This window comes from Scyliorhinus canicula, chromosome 7 (genome assembly GCF_902713615.1).
Source record: "Scyliorhinus canicula chromosome 7, sScyCan1.1, whole genome shotgun sequence".
NCBI lineage: Eukaryota > Metazoa > Chordata > Chondrichthyes > Carcharhiniformes > Scyliorhinidae > Scyliorhinus > Scyliorhinus canicula.
Window position 1 is genome coordinate 32,759,588 of NC_052152.1, and position 16,437 is coordinate 32,776,024.

Below are 16,437 nucleotides of genomic sequence, written 5' to 3' on the forward strand. Positions count from 1 at the left end.
ATTGCACTTTGTGTGATGGCCATTTTGAAATGTTTGTGATAGGCAGCAGAGATTAAATGCCAAAAAGGATGACCTTGCAAGGCAAGAAGGGGAATGGTAATGGGATAGGTAAAGGAACAAAAGATGGGTCCTGAGAAGGTGCAAGCGCTAATAGCAGGACCATTACCAACAACTGCATACAAGAAAATGGGAGCAGAGGTTATGATTTAAAATTGTTGAATTTTTGAGTGATTGAAGCGCTGTTCCTTGCACATCATTAGAACAGTGAAAAGGGCAGACTTCCAAAATCCAAAACATGCTTTCCAGGTTAAAATACCAATTTACTTGGACTTCTTTCCATTTAATATACTGCATTCACTGCTTATGTATGATGTGGTCCCCTTTATATCGGGGTGATCCACAAGCATGACGTTGAACTTCCTCACTTATCATGCTTATTGCCTGCCCCATTCTGACATCGGCCTCCTATACAGAATATTTTAAAAGTAATTCCAGCTTTTAATTTTTCAGGTTGCACTGGAAACAGTTGAGCCACTTATTCATTTTGCTTTGAACTGTGGAGTCCTCAGTTGCCCCCCAATCAAGACCTACTCTGCTGAGGTTTGTCACTAATCATTTTCAAACAATGTTGCAAGATTATTTGTGTCCATTTTCTGTTTTCCACGACCCTCACCCCTCGCCTTCATTAGGTTGAGGATTTGGAATGACTTTGTCAGAGTTAACATTTTAAATGTTGTGACTAATTGCCTATGATTTTCAGTAACTAATTTTTTTTCCCATCATTTTACCGAGTGAACTGTGAGCATAGTGATAGGACATAAAGAGGGATATCAACAGAATAGCAGAATGGACAAACAAATGGCAGGCGAAATTTAATGCAGAAAAGTAAAAAGTAATGCATTTTGGTAGGAAGGACAGACAAAATAAAGCAAAAGATACTCGGCGCGATTTAACGGGGAAAATGCTGCCCTAATCTCTGGACCCTTCAACGCGACCTCTGAACCCCTCCCCCCACGCCCCAATTTACCTGTTAGGGGTCCTCGAGCCCCAAACTCATAAGGGCAGGGAACTCCAGGGCCCGATTCCTGGAAGTGCCAATGTGGCAATCAGGTACCTTGGGCCTGGGAGAGCCCCCCAGTTGCTGTTATGCCTGGTCCATGTTTGTGTGGACCGGTGTTAAACGGTGCCTTGGCGAGGTCTCCCAGGCACAAGTGTTCGTTCCCAGGCCTTGGGAGAATCTGACCTATTTAAGTGAGCCCAATTGCTCATCTTAAATATGTAAATCTGTATCACCCCCAGTGAAGGCGAAATCGCAGCATGTTGGGAGATCTCGTTAGATCTCTCAAGGCATCTCAAGCATCCCAAATCTCGCGAGATTTAACGGCCTGGTCGCATCCCAAGCTGGGCACGTCAAGGCTGTTTGATCGGGCCCACTATTTTAAGGAATGTACAGACTTTGATCTATATGTACACAATCATTGCAGCTTGAGAGCAATGAGTAAGACACATTTGAATTCAGGCAGCTTAATTAATCAGCGGTAGACAGTACAGACCCTTTATAAAACACTGTAATATTGTATCTAATTCTAGGCACCGCTCTTCAAAAAGAATGCGAGAGCATTAGAGAGGCGGCAGAAAAGATTTACATGAATGGTTTTCAGAGGGCAGCACGGTGGCCTAGTGGTTAGCACAACCGCCTCACGGAGCTGAGGTCCCAGGTTCGATCCCGGTTCTGGGTCACTGTCCGTGTGGAGTTTGCACATTCTCCCCGTGTCTGCGTGGGTTTCACCCCCACAACCCAAAAATGTGCAGAGTAGGTGGATTGGCCACGCTAAATTGCCCCTTAATTAGAAAAAATAATTGGCTAATCTAATTTATAAAAAAAAAATAATGAATAGTTTTCAGGCCTGAAGACCTTCAGTTATGTGGAGAAGCCAAGGTTTTTCTTCTTAAAAGAGAAGGATGAGAGTAGATTTGATAGAAGTGTTCAAAATCACAAATGGAAATGTGAGGAAAAATATTTTTAATGTGATCAGTGGCTGCAGCCCAGGATGCATTGCCCATGAATGTTTTTTTAAGGAGTAATTTAGCGTGGCCAATCCACCTACTCTGCACATCTTTGTGTTGGGGGAGTGAGACCCACGCAGACACGGGGAGAATGTGCAAACTTCCCATGGACAGTGACCCAGGCCCGGGATCGAATCCGGGTCCTTGGCACCATGAGGCAGCAGTGCTAACTATTGTGCCACAGTGCCGCCCTTGTCCACAAGTGGTTGAGGCAGATTCAAACTGTGGCTTTCGAAAGGTGATTGGATAGACAAATGACCAGGGACAAATTCTGGGACAATGGGAAAGAGTTTTTGGGTGGAATTCAGTGGAGTATTCGGACTGGAGAAATTACATTTGGAGGGAATCAGAATGGACTCCTCCTGTGCTGTGATTCCATGATTTAATATTAAAATCTTGGTTTCATGTTTTAAAACTTGTCCTGATGGTAAGCTGCCGTAATGGATGTTGCACGGTAAACTGAGTAGACATTGTGAACTCCTTTGACTACCTTGAATTGGAAAGCTCACAAATATCAATCAAAAGCAGAAGTAAAACGTGATTAACATACCAAGAGTTTTGAGAGTTCCTCACAGTACGCAAGATCTTTAAACGGAAAAGTAGAAATGCAGAGTTTACTAGAATTTTACACATTTTAACGTCTTGGCTTAAGTTAGGAATCAACAGGATGGACTACAATTAGTCACTGTCCCCAGTGTTTAGGAATAGAAAGGATCAAGACGGGCCGTTGAGTGACCCCTCAGAGAACGGGCAGGATTCTCTTTTTGGGAGGCTACGGGCTGAAGTCTCCGTTCCTGCGTCAAAGTGCTGACGGCAACGGAGGATCCGTGGAGTTCCACAATGGAAAAATCAGGGCCACACCAACACCAATTCTGCTAACGGCAAGGGGCTGGCACCGGCACCATGTGAAACACCCGGAGAACACACGTAAAACGGTGGGGGAATCGCCAGGTCTGTAATGGACACGGGAAGGGCTGACGAGCTGCAGCGATACCCCCCACTCACGCACCAATCACGTCCGAAAAGGTGGCGCCGGTTGTGCTGGACCGTGTACCCGCCCACCTCATGACCACACCCATTACTCCCCCAGCCCTGGCAGGATCTCCCCCCCCCCCCCCCCCCCCCCGGGCCAGCTGTTGGCAAATTTTGGCGGTGCTGGATACTGTCCGTACGCCCTCTCTCTCTCCGCAGCCAACAGGCTCATGACAGTTGAGACCACATGTGGACTGTGCCACCGGAGGCAGAGCATAGTGGGTGGGCCCGCTAATGATATTCAAACGCGGTTGCAACTGCGCGCGCCGCATGTCACAAAGACGTCGATTTGGAGGGGTGGAGAATAGCGACCCGGCATCAAACCGCTGCCTGCTACGATTTCGGCGTCGGGAGCAATTCTCTACCCGATCGCCGTTCCCAGTTTCGGCGTCAGGTAATGGAGAATCCCGCCCCATGCGATTCTCCTGCCAGAGATGAATCGCAAATCCTGAAGCGATTCACAATCCCTTACCATGCAAATTTATACATGGCGGGGATTCCCTCATGAATTTCACTATTGGGCTGCCATTTTGAGCAGGTGGCCCGATAGCAAGGTCCTCCGGCTTCCGCTCCCCCCCCCCCCCAGCAACGCAATTCCTCCCTGCCCCTGGGATTCTGAGTGACCCCCACAGTACGAGGGTGACCCATCCCCCGCCCCTCCCCCCCCATAAGAGCCCCACGTTACAGAAAGCCCCAATAAGAGAGACTCCCACCAGCGACCCCCCTACCCCATTACAGAGATCCCAACCGGAGACTGCTCCATAAGAAAGGTCCCTGTCTGGAAGCCCCCCATAAGAAAGAACCCTGCCTGGAAACCTCCCATTGGAGAGGAAATATTAATAAAGACCTCAGAGACGCTGTTCTGTAACCAACACCCCCTAACAGAATGCACACACTGGCCCCATGAGTAAGATACTGAAGAGTTTCAGGAACATTGCCCAGGTACAAGACAAAGTCTTTTCAAAGAAAAATGTGGGGCAAGGGAAACAGATGTAGAATGTGGTAAATCAACAAAGTTTTTCATTCTACGATTACAGGAAATTGACCAACAGCTGAGGATTTCAGCTGCAGCTTTTCTTGACGGTTCCGATGGCTGCCAAATCGATGTGTCCAAAAGGGAAGTTCGCCTGAGCCAAATTTTCAAATGGTACAAGATTGATTTTGGTGGAACAGATGAAAAGGTAAAGAAATGATCTTGTCAATTTTCACTCTTAGTGAACATGAGTGAAAGTAAACTGATAACTGAGTATATTTATAACATTGTGTTGGTCTGGAGTGTGTTAGGTATGCAGAGAGGCTGAAAAGACTCAAACTGTTTTCATTAGAAAGACGGATGTTGAGGGGTGACCTGATTGATAGAGGACTACAAGATTATGAGGGGCATGGATAGAGTGGACGGGCAGGTGAAGGTGTCAGTCACCTCGGGGTATAGGTTTAAGGTCCGTGGGGCAAAGTTTAGAGGAGATGTGCGAGGCAGGTTTTTTTTTATGCAGAGGGTGGTGAGTGCCTGGAACGCGTTGTCAGGGGAGCTTGTGGAAGCAGCTACATTAACGGCGTTCAAAAGGCATCTTGACAAACACATGGATAGGATGGGTATGGAGGGTATGCAGCACAAGGACGTGCTGAGGGGTTTGGCCAAGGTTGGTATCATGACTGGTACAGGCTTGGAGGGCCGAAGGGCCTGTTCCTGTGCTGTATTGTCTCTTGTTCTACATTTTGAGACACTGGCTGGATTTTTGAGGCAGGTAGGAAGCTGGTTGAATCAGGAAATCCAGGAGAGATATCCCTCACACATTGATGAATTTAACAGCAGGTCCCGATTACCATTTTTTCAAAGTCTTCCAGTGACAGCCAGTCAGTTTGAGGGATTGGCTAACTGTCAGGCAGGCAGCAGCCAGGGTGCAGATTGGAGGGGAGGAGTTGGGAGACCAGAGGTCTTGTGAGGGAGGTCGATAGGGTTGCCTAATTCCAGCTCCAGCAATCCAGCTCTTGGTCTGTAACATTGTAGGTAGCAGATGAGGAACATATCATCCTTTATCTTTGCTCCTATATCTTATGAGCTTATGAATGGGTGTGGGAAGCAGAAAGTTGAAGCCAACAGGTAAGAGGAAAGGTATTAAACTCATAGATTCAGCAATCCTTGCATTTTAATTGTCAGGCTTCCCAATACCCTGAAATTGGGTTCCTTATAATAATTAAATTGTGAAACTTCCTCTTGGAAGTGAGTTGGTTATCCACTCTATCCATTGTGTCCCCGCCACCCCCGTTTCAGATTCCACATGTACACTTACAATGCCAGCCCTACCTCACCTACCACCACCTCCCAAACCCTCACTTGTCACACTTACTATCCAACAAGCAGTGCTGAATGCGTAGGAAAGCTATTGCCTCTGGTCCTTGGCATGAAATTTAATCTCTTGCCACTGATTCCATCATTCTGCTCCAGAGGTGAGCTTCCATCACACACTTACACCGTCTACCTTCATCACAATAATACTCCATCGTTTGCCTAATCTGCTGCAGAAACGTTAATCCTTATTACCTTTAGGCTTGAACCTGGGCTCAAAGTAATGTGACAAGCAGCATAATCAATTCCAAATAATTTCCAAAGAAATTTAGATTGAACTTTCTATTTAAACAGATTTGGTTACTATTTCAGAAGGTATGCAGTAAGACCAGTGGATTGTCTGAAATATTCATTACAGGGAGTCAATATTCAAAACTCTCTTAATGGTCTCCCATTTTCCACCCTACATGACCAAAAGATATGGGAGCAAAATTAAGTCATTCGGCCATCGGGTCTGTTCCGCCATTCAATCATGGCTGATATGTTTCTCATTCCCATTCTCCTGCTTTCTCCCTGTAACCCTGATCCCCTTATTAATTAAGAACCTATCTATTTCTACTTAAAGACGCTCAGTTATTTGGCCTCCACAGCCTTCTGCGGCAAAGAGTTCCACAGATTCACCACCCTCTGGCTGAAGGAATTCCTCCTCATCTCTGTTTTAAAGGATCATCCCTTCAGTCTGAGGCTGTGCCCTCGGGTTCTAGTTTCTCCTATTAGTGGAAACATTCTCTCCCGTCCAATTTATCCAGGCCTCCCAGTATTCTGCAAGTTTCAATTACATCCTCCCATATCCTTCTAAACTCCATCGAGTACAGACCCTGAGTCCTCAGCTGCTCCTCATATGAAAATACTTTCATTCCCGGGATCATTCTTGTTAAACTCCTCTGGACCCTTTCCAAGGCCAGCACATCCTTCCTTAGACACGGGGCCCAAAACTGCTCACAATACTCCAAATGGGGTCTGACCAGAACCTTATACAGCCTCAACGGTACATCCCTGCTCTTGCGTTCTAGCCCTCTCAACATGAATGCTAATATTGCATTTGCCTTCCTGATTGCCAACTGAACCTGCATGTTAACATTAAGAGAATCCTGAACTAGAACTCCTAAGTCCCTTTGTGCTTCAGATTTCCGAAGCCTTTCATTTAGAAAATAGTCTATGCTTTTATTCTTCCCACCAAAGTGCATAACCTCACACTTTTCCACATTGTATTCCATCTGCCACTTCTTTGCCCATTCTCCGAGCCTGTCCAAGTCTTCTGCAGCCTCCCTATTTCCTCAGCACAACCTGTCCCTCTACATATCTTTGTATCATCTGCAAGCTTAGCAACAACGGCCTCAGTTCCTTCTTCCACATCGTTAATGTATATTGTGAATAGTTGTGGTCCCAACACTGACCCCTGCGGATTATCACTAGTCACCAGCTGCCATCCTGAAAAAGACCCCTTTATGAAATGAAAATCGCTTATTGTCACAAGTAGGCTTCAAATTACGTTACTGTGAAAAGTCCCTAGTCGCCACATTCCGGCACCTGTTCGGGGAGGCTGCTACGGGAATTGAACCCGCGCTGCTGGCCTGTCTTGGTGTCCTTTAAAAGCCAGCTATTTAGTCCTGTGCTAAACCAGCCCCTAGTCTCTGCCAGTCAGCCAATCCTCTATCCATGCCAGTTCCTTGCCCCTAACATCACGGGCTCCTACCTTATTTAGCATCCTCCTGTACGGCACCTGGAAATCCAAATAGATCATGTCCGCTGGTTCTCCATTGTCTAACTTCCTTGTTACCTTTTTCATAGAATTTACAGTGCAGAAGGAGGCCATTCGGCCCATCGAGTCTGCACCGGCTCTTGGAAAGAGCACCCTACCCAAGCCCATACCTCCACCCTATCCCCATAACCCAGTAACCCCACCTAACACTAAGGGCAATTTGGACTATAAGGGAAATTTATCACAGCCAATCCACCTAACCTGCACATCTTTGGACTGTGGGAGGAAACCGAAGGTCCCGGAGGAAACCCACGCACACACGGGGAGAACGTGCAGACTCCACACAGACAGTGACCCAAGCCGGGATTCGAACCTGGGACCCTGGAGCTGTGAAGCATTTGTGCTATCCACAATGCTACCGTGCTGCCCACCCACCTCCTCAAAGAATTCTAACAGATTTGTCAGGCATGACCTCCCCTTGACGAAGTCGTGCTGACTCAGTCCTGGGTACTCCACAATATCATCTTTAATAATGGACACTAAAATCTTACCAATGACCGCAGTCAGGCTAACCGGCTTATAATTTCCCATCTTCTGCCTCCCTCCCTTCTTAAACAGGAGTGTTACATTAGCCATTTACCTGGAACCCATCCTGCCTCCAGTGATTTCGGAACGATCACCGCCAATGCCTCCAGAATGCCTCACAATCTTCTCAGCTATACCTTACAGAACCCTGGAATGTAGTCCATCCAGTCCGGGTGATTTATCCACCTTCACACCTTTCAGTTTCCCCAGGACCTTCTCCTTCGTTATGGCCACTACACGCACCTCTGACTTTCTTAAAGTTCTAGTATGCCACGGTGTCTTCCACCATGAAGACTGATGTATAGTAACTATTCAGTTCCTCTGCTATTTCTTTGTTCCCTATTACTACTTCTCCAGCCTCATTTTCCAGTGGTCCAATGTCCATTCTTGCCTCTCTCTTACCTTTTAAAAACCAAAAAACTCTTGCAATCTTCTTTTATAATAATATAATTTATGCACTATCAATTATGACGAGACGAGAGTAGAGTGTAATCGAGGCTTTATTACGCAGAGATGTGTAGCCTCCTACAGCTGCTGCCAAAATGGCTGCAGCTCGGAGAGCCCACACATTTATACTCCGCCTACTGGGCGGAGCCAGCAGGCAGGGATCTACCCCCGTACCTGTAGTACAGGAGACTTACTGTAATACACCTCATATGCGATATATGTACAACAGTGGTGACTAACACATTCACCCCCTGTTAAAACAAGAGTCCAGTGGGGGTGGTGGAAGACTATTTACATGCATATGTTAACATTTTAGGAAAAGTTTACAAATTCAGACGATCGGGCGCCTTGATCCTTCGTTGCAACGCCACAGTCCCGGTGGCGATGCAGGCGTCGGCTTGGTTGCCGGTCACTCTGGGAGCATGTAGACCTCATCTTCATCCCCGGGTGGGACCAAGGGGAGGACGAATCATCCCGGAGCGGGGGCTGTGGTGAGGTGGCTGGGTGAGGAAGGGTGGCGCCGGGGCGGGGGGGGGGGGGGGGTTTGTGGTGACCCGGCTGGCGCCAGGTCGCTGAGGGAGACTGTCTGTGCAGCCGTCCGGGTACACCATGTGGGCGTACTGCAGGTTCACATGGAGCAGCCGTATCCTCTCGACCAACGGGTCCGCCTGTTGGAGCCGCACGTGCTTGCGGAGGAGAAAGGGTCCTGTTGCTGCCAGCCACGTTGGGAGTGAAACCCCGGGGTCGCACTTCCTGGGGAAGGCAAAGAGACGTTCATGGGGGGTTTAATTAGTCGCAGTGCAAAGGAGCGACCGAATGGAGTGAAGGGCGTTGGGGAGGACCTCCTGCCAGCGGGAGGCCGGGAGGTTCCTGGACCTTAGGGCCAGCTGGACGGCCTTCCAGACCGTCCCGCTCTCCCGCTCCACCTGCCCGTTTCCCCGGGGGTTGTAGCTGGTCATCCTGCTCGAGGCGATGCCCTCGCTGAGCAGGTACTGACGCAGCTCATCGCTCATAAATGAGGATCCCCGGTCGCTGTGGACGTAGGCGGGGAAACCGAACAGAGTGAAGATGGTGTTGAGGGCTTTGATGACGGTGGCAGACGTCATATCGGGGCATGGGACGACAAAGTGGAATCTGGAATATTCGTCGACCACATTAATAATAATCTTTTATTGTCACAAGTAGATTACTAGCTAGCTTACACTCATATTTCATCTTCTCCCCCCTTATTCCTTTTTTAGTTGTCCTCTGCTTGCTAGTAAAGGCTTCCCACTAATCCTCGTCACATTATAGAAATTTTCCTTTGCTTTTATGCTGTCCTTAACTTCCCTTGTCAGCCACGGTTGCCTTGTCCTCCCCTTCGCAAGTTTCCTCGTCCTTGGGATAAATTTCTGTTGTGCCTCCCAAATAACCCCCAAAACTCCTGCCATTGCTGTTCCACTGTCTTCCCTGCTGGGCTCCTATTCCAATCAACTGTGGCCAGCTACACCCTCATGTCTTTGTAGTTACCCTTATTTCATCATAATACCGTTACATCTGATTCCAGCTTCTTCCTCTCAAACTGCAGGGTGAATTCTATTGTATTGTCGTCACCTAAGGGTTCATAGAACATAGAACAGTACAGAACAGGCCCTTCGGCCCTCAATGTTGTGCCGAGCCATGATCACCCTACTCAAACCCACGTATCCACCCTATACCCGTAACCCAACAACCCCCCCCCCCATAACCTTACTTTTATTAGGACACTACGGGCAATTTAGCATGGCCAATCCACCTAACCCACACATCTTTGGACTGTGGGAGGAAACCGGAGCACCCGGAGGAAACCCACGTACACACGGGGAGAACGTGCAGACTCCACACAGACAGTGACCCAGCCGGGAATCGAACCTGGGACCCTGGAGCTGTGAAGCATTTATGCTAACCACCATGCTACCCTGCTGCCCTGGTTCCTTCACCTTAAGTTCCCTAATCAAGTCTGCCTCATCACACAGCACCAAATCCAGAATTGCTTGTTCCCTCATTGGCTCCACCACATGTTGCTCCAAAAAAACATCTCATAGACATTCCACAAACCCTTTTTCTTGGGATAGTAATAATAATAATAATAACGGCTTATTGTCACAAGTAGGCTTCAATGAAGTTACTGTGAAAAGCCCCTAATCGCCACATTCCGGCACCTGTTCGGGGAGGCTGGATTCGCTACCAACTTCACTTTCCAGGTCCACCTGCATATTGAAGTCCCCCATGATTTTTGTAATATTGCCTTTCTTACATGTCTTTTCTATCCCCTGATTTATTTTCTCCCCCACATCCTGATTACTAGGGGTCCTGTACACGACACCCATCAGGGTCTTTTTTCCTTTGCGATTTCTCATCTCTACCCAAACAGATTCCACATCTTCCAACCCTATATCACTTCTTGCTATCGATTTATGTTCATTTCTTACTTCCAATGCAATCCTGCCCCCCTCTGCCATCTGCCTGTCATTTCGATAGGCCACATATCCATTGATATTTGGATCCCAGCCTCATCCCCTTGCAGCCATGTGAATCCCACAGCATCATATGGCCAATTTCAATGTGAGCAACAAGCTCATTTACCTTGTTTCGTATACTGCGCACATTTAGGTACAACACGGTAGCATAGTGGTTAACACTGCTGCTTCACAGCGCCAGGGAACCCGGTTCAATTCCTGGCTTGGGTCACTGCCTGTGCGGAGTCTGCATCTTCTTCCCATGCCTGTGTGGGTTTCCTCCAGGTGCTCCGGTTTCCCCCCACAAGTCCCGGAAGACATGCTTGTTCGGCAAATTTGACATTCTGAATTCTCCCCCAGTGTACCCGAACAGGCGCCGGAGTGTGGCGACTAGAGGATTTTCACAGTAACTTCATTACAGTGTTAATGTAAGCCTACTTGTGACACTAATTATTATTACACCCTCAGTCCTGCGTTTACTGCCCACCTTCTCATAGTTGCCCCCTTTTTTGCTGTGCCTGAAATTAGATTTCTGGTGCTTTCCATACTCTGTTATATTACATGATCTGGAAACTTTACTAAACTCTGCTGTGCCCTCGTCTCCTTTAAGTAGCTCAAAGTCCTCATCATTAACCTGCACTCCCACCATTTCCTTTTCCTATCTACAGCACCAGTTATGTGATTCACCAGGACTCTGGTCCTAGCATAGTTCAGATGAAGACTCTGCCATCGGAACAGTTCCCTCCTTCCCCAATACTGGTGCCAATGTCCCATGAATTCAAACCCATTTCTCCCACACCAACCTTAGAGCCACACATTTACCTCCTTAATCTTATTGACTCTGTGGCAATTAGCTTGTTGCTCAGGTAGTAATCCAGAAATTATTACCTTTCTGGTTCTGCTTTTTAATTTAGCCCCTAGCTGCTCATATTCCTTCAACAGAACCTGTATCTTTGTTCCACCTATGCCGTTGGTACCAGCTTGGGCCATGACAACTGGATCTTTACCCTCCCACTCCAAGTTTCTCTGCAGCCCAGGTGAGATCATAGAATTTACAGTGCAGAAGGAGGCCATTCGGCCCATCGAGTCTGCACCGGCTCTTGGAAAGAGCACCCTACCCAAGCCCACACCTCCACCCTGTCCCCATAAACCAGTAACCCCACCCAACACTAAGGGCAATTTTGGACACTAGGGGGCAATTTATCATGGTGTTATGGGAGCGGCGTTTTCAGAACCCCAAAATGTATCATGGAGTTCAACCAACCTCTCCCTTTAATGTATTGTTGCTTTTTTTTTATAAATTTAGAGTACCCAATTATTTTTTCCAATTAAGGGGCAATTTAGCGTGGCCAATCCACCTATCCTGCACATCTTTGGGTTGTGGGGGTGAAACCCACGCAGACACGGGGAGAATGTGCAAACTCCTCACGGACAGTGACCCAGAGCCGGGATTCGAACCCGGGTCCTCAGCGCCGTAGGCAGCAGTGCTAACCACTGTGCCACCGTGCTGCCTTATGTATTGTTGCTTTTGAAGAACACGGCTTGGTCTCCAGGTGTGGTATTACAATTATGGACACATGGGTTTTTAAACACAAAACAATGTTTATTCCATGAATTCAACTTAACCTTTTTAAATAAACATTGGATCATTTACCACCCCTTACTCCAAAGATAACCCCGAAAATAATACAACACTAAATAATCCCTCAAAATGTTCCTTCAAACCTCCAAAAGACTTAAAACTTTTAACAACAGAAACACATCAGGTTAAAGACATTACTATTATGAGTTTAAATCACCCAAATGATTCAGAGATAGTCTTTCATGGCAGAGATCACAGCAGATCCAGCTCACTGCAAAACACAGACACACCCAAGCTCTTTTCCTCAAAACTGAAACTAAATACTGCAAAATGGCTGAGCTAAAACCCAGTTCCACCCACACTCTGACATCACTTCAGTAATATGAGCTGCCCCATTTCTTAAAGGTACTCTCACATGACAATGGCCAATCCACCTAACCTGCACGTCTTTGGACTGTGGGAGGAAACCGGAGCACCCGGAGGAATCCCATGCAGACACGGGGAGAACGTGCAGACTCCGCACAGACAGTGACCCAAGCCGGGAATTGAACCTGGGACCCTGGAGCTGTGAAGCAATTGTGCTAACCACTATGCTACCGTGCTGCCCACAAATATCCCGAACCCAAGAACCAGGTAGTCAACACAACCTTCGGGACTCTCGATCCTGGTCACAGTGTTTATGCCCCTAACTATACTATCTCTAATTATGACCACATCTCTTTTCTCTCTCCCCACTTGAAAGGCTCCCTGTACCACGGTGCTGTGGTCCCTTTGCTCATCCTCCCCACAGTCCTCGCTCTCATCCACACAGGGAGCAAGAATCTCAAACCTGTTGGACAAGGATAAGGGTTGAGGCTCCTGCAACTATGCTTCCTGGATCCCTCTGCATACTTCACTCATACTCACATCCTCCTGACCCTGACCACTGGTCGAGTTCAAGGTACTTAATCTAAGGGGTGTGACTGCCTCCTGAAACACAACATCCAGGCAATTCTCCCCCTCCCTGATATGTCACAGTGTTTGAAGTTCAGACTCCAGCTCATGAACTCTGAACAGAGGTTCTTCAAGCAACCAATACTTGTGTTCATTAGGAACCACAATGGGATCTACCAGCTCCCACATCATGCAGGTACAACACATCACCTCGTCCTGCATTTTTATTTAATTTAATTATTTTTTAATTTGTTTTTTAATTTAAATTTCCAGCTGGTTTTTAGTCTTCCTAACATGTAAAATATTTTTCCTTTTACCTCTAACTGAAATAAATTAGAATAGTAATGTAAATTAGCAGTTACTTACCAGCCAATGAACTTATCGTTTTCCTTTGACATGACTCTTTGTTATTCCCACTCTATTTATGGTGAGCTCTGCACCTCCCCCACAGCATTTTATAACTGGCCGAGTCCGCTACTCTCCCCGGGTCCGCTACTCTCCCCGGGTCCGCTACTCTCCCCGGGTCTGCTACTCTCCCCGGGTCCGCTACTCTCCCCGGGTCCGCTACTCTCCCCGGGTCCGCTACTCTCCCCGGGTCCGCTACTCTCCCCGGGTCCGCTACTCTCCCCGGGTCCGCTACTCTCCCCGGGTCCCCTACTCTCCCCGGGTCCCCTACTCTCCCCGGGTCCCCTACTCTCCGGGCTGTTTCTGGCACTGAAGCTGCTCCCACTTTTCCCACTCTTTTAACTGCACTTATCTAAGGCAGCAAAGTCCTGTTCACCCATCACCCCTGTGCTCACCATCTTACATCGACCCCCTGGCCTCGATTTTAAAATTCCCATCCTGGTTTTCAGATAGTTGCATGACCTTGCGCACCCCCGCCCCTTTCTCTGTAATCTCCTCCAACCCCCAAAGATTTCTGCATTTCTCTTTTTTCTTGTACATCCCCAATTTTAGTTGCACCACTTCAGATGGCTATGCTTTTTGCTGCTTAGGTCCTAAACTCTAATTTCCTCACTAATACGCATACAACATACAGTGCAGGAGGCCATTTGGCCGATCGAGTCTGCACCGACCCACTTAAGCCCTCACTTCCATCCTATCCCCGTAACCCAATAACCCCTCTTAACCTTTTTTGGTCACTAAGGGCAATTTATCATGGCCAATCCACCTAACCTGCACGTCTTTGGACTGTGGGAGGAAACCGGAGCACCCGGAGGAAATCCACGCAGACATGGGGAGAATGTGCAGACTCCGCACAGACAGTGACCCAGCAAGGAATCGAACCTGGGACCCTGGTGCTGTGAAGCCACAGTGCTATCCACTTGTGCTACCATGCTGCCCCTATCCTCCTCCCCTCCCTTTTAGATACTCATCAAAACTTCCCTTTAACCAAGCCTTTGGTCATCTGTCGGTGTCAAGCTGTTTGATAATGGTCCTGTGCAGTAACTTGGGATGCTTTAGCAGAATAACGGTATGATATAAAGGCAAACTGTTGTTCAGGAGCTGCTGCACTATTGGAGGTGAACGTAAACAATTTGAAGGAAAGGTGGAAAATTCTCCCAGTGTTCTCCCTCAACCTTAGAACCAAATAGACACATTTACTGGTTATTCATCATAGTTGCAAAATCTTATGTGCAAAATTTACTGTTATGTTTACTTGTGTAAATGATATACACTTCAAAGGCAATGGGTTGGATGTGAAGTACTTTGGCATGTCCTGAGTTGATAAGATGGTTATATAATAACTTGTTGTTGGCATGTGAATACCACCTTTCTTAAAGATATAAACCTCTCATTCTTCAATTTGTTTTCATTATAATAGGTAAGTAATTTCATTCAATTCAAGGAAATATTTAGTTTAACAGATGTGCGCCTTGTTCCTTTGTATAGTTGCTGAATTGGTTGTTCGAGCATCTAGGAGATTCACCAAAGAAGAAAGCATTGGAAGAACTCCTGAAGCACGGGGACACCAAAATTGGCAGCCTTCCATACGACTGGTCAACTAATTCTAAAGACTGATGCCTGGTCGACGTGGACGTTATTGACTGCCTGTTGCCTGCCTGTTATGAATATTCCAAACAATCCACTGCTCTTTCTGCATACGTTCAGAAATAGTAACCAAATCTGTTTTGAATAGAAAGATCAATATAACTTTCTCTGGAAATTATTTTGAACTGATTATGCTGCTGGTTACGTTTCTTTGAGCCCAGGTTCAAGCTTTATCATCAGCAATACAACAGCTTTTTGCACAATTTGTATGTCCAACAACTATTTTTTAGTCTGTCGGGACAATTGAAAGGGACCTTTCTTTTCCACTTTGCTTTCTCTATCTTAAGAGGTCTAAAATTGCTTATTCTCAAAAAGAAATACCAGAGAAAATGAGTGCCACCATTTTTCTCATTATCAAAGTATGTGTCGGGAAATATAGTGACTGTTAACTGTAAATGTTCATCAGCTACCAAAGATTGTAGGAGATGCACGATAATTTCCAAATAGTTTTTTTCCACCTGCTGAACCACAATAAAATCGGTGCAAAACAATATCCATCTCCTGACCATTTCATTTCAGTTTTTAATTAGTTAATAAACCACCCAGGGTTAAGTGGAATGCCTGCTCGAGTCCAACTACTCCCAGGACAGGGCACATTTTGTATAGGCACCTGTGCTGCTGCTGCTGCTGGCTTTTATGGGTCATTTGCCTCAGTGATATGTTGGTCAGATGGTTATACCTTGATTGTGTGTTTCGTTCCTCTGACTTAACATCCCAAGTCACTTTGACTCAAGTCAACTTTTTTCCATTTGTGTCTACTAAGAACAAAATATTGGGTAACCAAAAACTTGATCAAAGAATTGATTTTAAGGCAGATCGTCAAGGAGATGAGGGAGCTAGAGGAGCTAGGGCAGATGATGCAGCTCTCAGTGGAATGGGGGGGTGGGGCGGGGTGTGGAAGAGAGTCTTCTATGATGAGGAAATATGTTAAGTAGGGAGGTGAAGGTCATGGATGGATTTAATCATGTAGGTGTTTTACTTATGGCTATTTTAAATTTATTCGTTGGCAATAGCAGGAGTTATGAACCATTTACAGGACTGGAAATACAGCAATGCAGGAGGAAATCGACAGGTGGTACATATCTTGTATTTACAAGGAAGGTGTCAGGAAAGCAGATGGTGTGATGATGGATCATGTGGAGGGAACGGTTCTCTCAGAAACAGCCTCCTGACTCCAGATCCTGTGCACCATAAGGCACAAGTTAGGACTGTG

At 46.8% G+C, this 16,437-nt stretch overlaps 1 protein-coding gene across 11 annotated transcripts in view; it reads left to right on the top strand.

Moving 5' to 3' along the window:
* Positions 1-15,715, top strand: part of zgc:152951 (uncharacterized protein LOC569013 homolog) — a 131,659-nt gene extending 115,944 nt beyond the window's left edge. For 8 of the 11 annotated variants that reach the window (XM_038801700.1, XM_038801704.1, XM_038801702.1 and 5 more), the window contains 3 exons: positions 511-600; positions 4,137-4,280; positions 15,041-15,715. In XM_038801700.1, the coding sequence (XP_038657628.1) occupies positions 511-600; positions 4,137-4,280; positions 15,041-15,181 (375 nt within the window). In that variant the 3' untranslated portion in view covers positions 15,182-15,715. The remainder of the gene's footprint in view (positions 1-510; positions 601-4,136; positions 4,281-15,040) is intronic. The other 3 variants (XM_038801706.1, XM_038801707.1, XM_038801709.1) reach the window with 3 other exon arrangements.
* The last annotated feature ends 722 nt before the right edge of the window (positions 15,716-16,437 follow it).